General features: G+C 41.0%; 1 protein-coding gene across 1 annotated transcript; it reads right to left on the bottom strand.

Moving 5' to 3' along the window:
• Positions 1–3,369: 3,369 nt before the first annotated feature.
• LOC149835413 (ubiquitin-fold modifier-conjugating enzyme 1-like) lies at positions 3,370–4,869 on the bottom strand. The gene is made up of 3 exons (XM_090010518.1): positions 4,498–4,869; positions 4,357–4,418; positions 3,370–3,699 (listed from the first exon to the last, which is right to left on the bottom strand). Exons 1-3 carry the CDS (start codon positions 4,825–4,827, stop codon positions 3,570–3,572), a joined length of 522 nt encoding a protein of 173 aa, XP_089866644.1. The 5' UTR covers positions 4,828–4,869; the 3' UTR covers positions 3,370–3,569.
• Between the last annotated feature and the right edge of the window lie 402 nt (positions 4,870–5,271).

The following is a 5,271-nucleotide window of genomic DNA, read 5'->3' as shown; positions in this document are numbered from 1 at the left end:
ACAAAAGCCGCACACCATAAAAAAACATGGTCCTTCTCTGACAACCAGACTCACTATCCGATTCCCAAGCCATCAGACTGCCTACTTACCATCCAAAGAAAGTAAGTTTCCAGGAAGCCACCCCATGTGAGGAATGAGACAATGTTTGGAAAAGTTCAAGGAATTGCCAGGAGGCTCAAATCATTCAAAAGAAGGGAATGAATTTATGTTCCTGGAAGCTGGATATTCTTAGATAGTTTATTCATGGAAGCTGGATATCTTGGGTAGAACATGGCAACAGGAAAGAAGAGACGATTAGCGTAAGGTGGACTATAAAAGCAAGAATGAAATGGCCAGCAATGGATAATATCTTCACCAATTCCTGCAATTAAATAAACCACAGGGTAGTAAAAAAACAAGCTCCCTTCATCACAAGAAACATCCATCTCTCTCTTGCTTGATAGTCCCAATCCCTCTGCACAGGTTGATGGTTTCAAAGGCGGCATACATTTTATGATCTCACCTCCCATAACAATCCTTCCTAGAAGAATGAGCTTACAGTGCATGCCTGTTTCATCCCTATAAGAAGAGGAGAAGCCAATTAACATTGCCCCCAAAAACAGCAGCCCAAATTAGGGCTGGCAGAAAAAGCCCACATTACTTCAGATGACAAACATCATTTGGTTCTCAAGTTTTGAAGAGAATGATTGTGTGAAGACTACAAGCCCCAATTCAATCAGGATATTCCTCCAAAAAGGTTCTGAAGAACCAAATAAGAACACCACAGAGTACGTGATAGGTGACAGTGGATAGCTTCCCAGGAATTCGAGTACTCCATTTCTTCCCTCCTTTACAACTAACATGCTGCAAGCAACAACGGTTAGGTTGCTGAATTTATAGTAATCCCCACACAACCCCATCTTGGGAAATTTATAATAATCTCCACACAACCCCATCTTGGGAGGAAGATGCCTAGCATACAGCAGCAGAAAATCTTACAGATCATCCCCCAATTAGGAAAGAGAAAAAGAAAATCCTGAATCTGCTCGAGCCTTCTCAATACAAACTGGTATCTGTATTCCCATAACTTGTCACAATACACCAACTACTGATGCATCTCTTACACTCGTTGGATGATACATGCTAGGTAGTAACCCACCTAGGGATATATCATAGGCGCACTGGGAAAGTAGTTAATTGTAACCATATACATATGACAGCAATGGAGTACCAATCATCGGGCTTTTACTTGTAAAGTATCTATTCCTTCGTCATCAAAGCCCACAGATCTATGAGCTAGCTCTAAAACCATGAACTATCTCCATTTCAAGTTAATTCATGATCCTGAATGCCTACTTGGACGCAGTTAAGTTTATTGTAGAAACAAACAATTATCTCTTCGCTCCTATACCCAATCCCCTCTAAGCCACCTTTTATCCTTTGTGCTCACTGGAATCCATCAACGCAACACATCACCACCATTACCACCACCTCATAGAGGAGCCCCTACTGCACCCCACCAGGTTCCCTACATGGTTTAATTATCGGGTGATAACACTTACAACTGAGGTGGTGAGTGCATTGGTCTAATGGTGGGTGAGAAAAGAAGAGAGGAAAGGAGGAACAAATATTGGTGTTGGGCGAGTTTATAGTGGCTGAGAAGAGAGAAGAGGAAGAGGGAGGACTGTGACGAGGAGTAGAGGAAGAGAAGAATCTCCTCATGGTGGCAGCAAGGGCTCGGTCAATGGATGGAGAGGACAGGAGAGGGGGTGAAACAAGCAAAAATTAATAATATATATATATATATATACATATATTAAAAAGATGAGTTAATTCCATTTATTTTTATTAAAACTTATAAAACTTATTTTTTTTAATGACAAAGGGAAACCCTCGTCAAGAACCGGATCACTTAATGGGCCCGTCCCTATGAGGTAAAACTCCGGGTTGAGGACATCACTGTGATAAAGCAATGGCAGCCCCCATGCGCCAGCAGGACTTGATCCAGGACCTTCAGCTTGACACAGGACCCTGCTGACCCTACATGGGTAACCACCACGGTGGTAAAACTTATAAAACTTCAGTAGAAACAGAACATCCAAACAAAAATACAAGTGTTTAAAATAAACATACATAAGGTACTATTTATAGGTACATCCACAAACTACTTAAATGGTTTAAAAGTAATTATGCTATTAATGAAGCACTAGAAACCAAGTCAATGCAATGAAAAACTGTAGCTAAGTTATCACCCTTGTTCCACTTGAATGTCCACATTCCCTTATTACTCCACATCCCATTACTTCTAACCTGATTAATCATTAAATCCATCTGTTGTGCAAGCCTTTGGCCGTCCTCTCAAGGGGTACTCATCAACCCGCATTGCCACGAGATTCTCAAAGGACTTCTCACCAGCCCATATTTGACTTTGGGCAGTTTTGCACTAACCAAAAGCCTCATCCTCAAGATTCCACAACTCTACCTGCTACCTCTCTCCAAGAGACCAAGTGACTTCCTTTGCAGCTCCCATTAAATAAGTACAGTTGTACAAAATCTTCTAATCACACTTCAATTACCTAAATGTCTATTTTCTTCCACCGGACCAGATTGCATCTGTTAACCATGTTGCATTTTCCATCATTTAACTGCCTACCTATGTCCAAACCTGACAACCACATTGCTTAGATCATAATGACTTGCTGGACTAAATGTTAAAGAAACAAACTACTTTGGGAATAGAGACCCAGAAAAAACACTGGAAGAGGACAAAGTACTTCAGGTATCCAATATGAAGACTGAATCCTCAATCATGGTACAGGTATGAAGAATCAAATGCATCTCTTCAAGAGCAAGCCCTGTTGGACATCACTATCCAAATTCCAAAGATATGTTCAGAAGAAAGGGCTGGCACAAGATGGATATGCAGCAGTATTCTGATGAGAAATTTTCATTCATTGAATCCAGTGGCATATGAATAGGAAAGAGAAAATTTGCATGGTTTACAAAAAAAAATGTAAAAAGGATTCAACATTTAACTGTATGGTCGGAGGATGGAAATAGCCAAATATAGAAACAACATAGGCATCAATTGGCAAAAAGATTTTTGTTTTTTGTTTTTACTGCAGTTAATGGTGCATTGTGCAAGAGAAGTGCAAATTATGACCAACACGCTGTCAAGAAGCCTTAGCCCAATGCCTCAAAAGAAAAAGAAAATAGAAAAGAAGAAAAAGGTGAAAAGAGAACAATTTTAGTGTGGAATAACAGAGGACTGGAAGTATTTGAAGGTATTTGAAATACACTAGCATTAAACAACCACAGAGATGATAAAATTCAACAATTTTGTTTCAGCACCTGTTTAAAACCCAGAGTGCTGTGATATACCATGTGAACTGCTCCAAACAAATAACCAGTATCCATTCCAGGCATCACCTTAGAGAAATCAAGAAAATGCCTTAAACTTCAGAACATATATCAATCTTAAGCATGTTTATAGTACATCAAAGAAAACTGTCTGACAACAAAATCCAGATTTATTTGATTTTATGTTTTTCAGAAAAATTGAGAGGACTCTTTGAATTACAAGAGATTCTTTAAGCGATAACAGAAGAAGCTGCATCATCCTTGTGCTTTACCATTCCAGAGTCAACAAGGTTAGGGACCTCTGCTGCAAGCCAAGGAGCAAGACCCAAGCAGAGGGCATGCGCAATTCCAAACCTAGGGCTGCAAAAAGACTCACACCAACTCAAGTTAAAACCCAAAAAAGTAAAAAGGATCCTACTCTTGATTGGTAATTTGGAATCCCTCTTTACAAAAACCAAAACAAGCACTACTAGTTCTTCCAATTCAGACCATGGTGAGCATAAGCATGCAATAGAACAATTCCAAATGTTACCCCCCTCCACCCCCCCCCCCCCCCGCAAGCAAGAAAGATGGCACCAAAACAGTTTGCAACAAAATCAAATGCAATTGTGGCTTGATCAAATTCATCCTCGCTCATCAAACACATAAAGGAAGAGACCAACACCACGTCTTCTCAATAAGGAAGAATACGACAATTCTTTTCTACCAAATCCCCTGAAAGAAAGACTAAATGCAGTCCCAGGAACCCCTGAAAGAAAGAGACCATTCTTTTCTACTAAATCCCCAAAGGGTATGTCTGGATTCAGAGAATTTGATGGAAATGGAATTTAATGTCACTAAATCCTCCGGCCACCTTTCAGCTACAGAGAGGAATTTCAGTAAAAAAAAATTGGCATCTGATTCCACTGAATTCCTTGAATCCAAGCACACCGTCAGGAAATCCATAAGAAGGATGAATCAAAACCCAACACATGAAAAGGAAAAGCATAAAAAGGAGAGAACAAAGACAATATTTACCAGTTCTTCGCCCACAGCGGCTTGAAGTGCACGGTCAGGCAAATCTTCCCCCCTCGATACATCTGATGGAGAGTGAGAGAAGGAGAGATTTCAGAAACAAGGAAATCGAACGAAGGAAGGAAAGAGCCAACAATAACCAACCTTGGGGGTTTTTCCGTCGAGCTGGGGGAGCTCGATCTCGGGGGCGGTGGCGGGGTAGGTGACGGGGATGTCGAACTGGATGTCGAACTCGTACTTGAGGAGGTTGTGGACGTACCAGCACTTTCCGGTCCAGCGGGTGCCGTCGGGGCTGCCGCTTATCCTGAACCAGTCGTTATCGTTGGACTTGTTCATGGTCATGTAGGCGATGAGGGCTCGGTACTCCTCCTTCAGCCTCTCCGTCCACGCCCCTCCGTCTCTTGGCCCCGCCTTCACCGTCAGCAGTGGTATCTGTGTCAGCGTCGACTTCGTCTTCGTGTCCCAACCCTCCATCTCTCCCAGCTGCTCCTCTTTCTTTCTTTCTTTCTTTCTTTCTTTCTCGTCACCGGCAGAATACGGGAAGAGAGTAATACGATCTTTGCGTGGCCACCACGCGGTTAGTCAAAGGTTTGGGTCTCGTAGCCCAAGATTCAATAGCAACATTGAGCGCACCTCCTTACTTTCTAACAAATACGTTGCCAACCTCCCTATATGAGATTTCACAATATATTTACGCTGACCTCATTAGGCTTATACAAATATGGTGCAAACCTTAGACTATGACTAAAATTAGTGAGGCACAATATATTTTTATTAACCTCTTTACTTTTTCATAAATACAAAAAACTTTCTAGTTAGCAAACCTCCAAATATGGTTAAAATCAAATTAAAGAGATTCATTCACAAAAAAATGTTGTCAACTTTTAAATATAATTAAAACTAAATTAAAAAAATTCA

Source organism: Nuphar pumila, chromosome 6, assembly GCF_984573655.1.
Source record: "Nuphar pumila chromosome 6, dmNupPumi1.hap1.1, whole genome shotgun sequence".
Taxonomy (NCBI): domain Eukaryota; kingdom Viridiplantae; phylum Streptophyta; class Magnoliopsida; order Nymphaeales; family Nymphaeaceae; genus Nuphar; species Nuphar pumila.
The sequence above is the reverse complement of the archived record's forward strand: the minus strand, read 5'-3'. Positions and strand labels throughout refer to the sequence as shown.

Excerpts from the sequence above, each read along its gene's own strand:
- LOC149835413 (XM_090010518.1), bottom strand. The coding sequence starts at position 4,827 with ATGGAGGGTTGGGACACGAAGACGAAGTCGACGCTGACACAGATACCA. Across the intron at positions 4,419-4,497 it reads TCGACGGAAAAACCCCCAAG|ATGTATCGAGGGGGGAAGAT; the intron begins GTTGGTTATTGT and ends ACTCTCCATCAG. Across the intron at positions 3,700-4,356 it reads CCGCTGTGGGCGAAGAACTG|CCCTAGGTTTGGAATTGCGC; the intron begins GTAAATATTGTC and ends GTCTTTTTGCAG.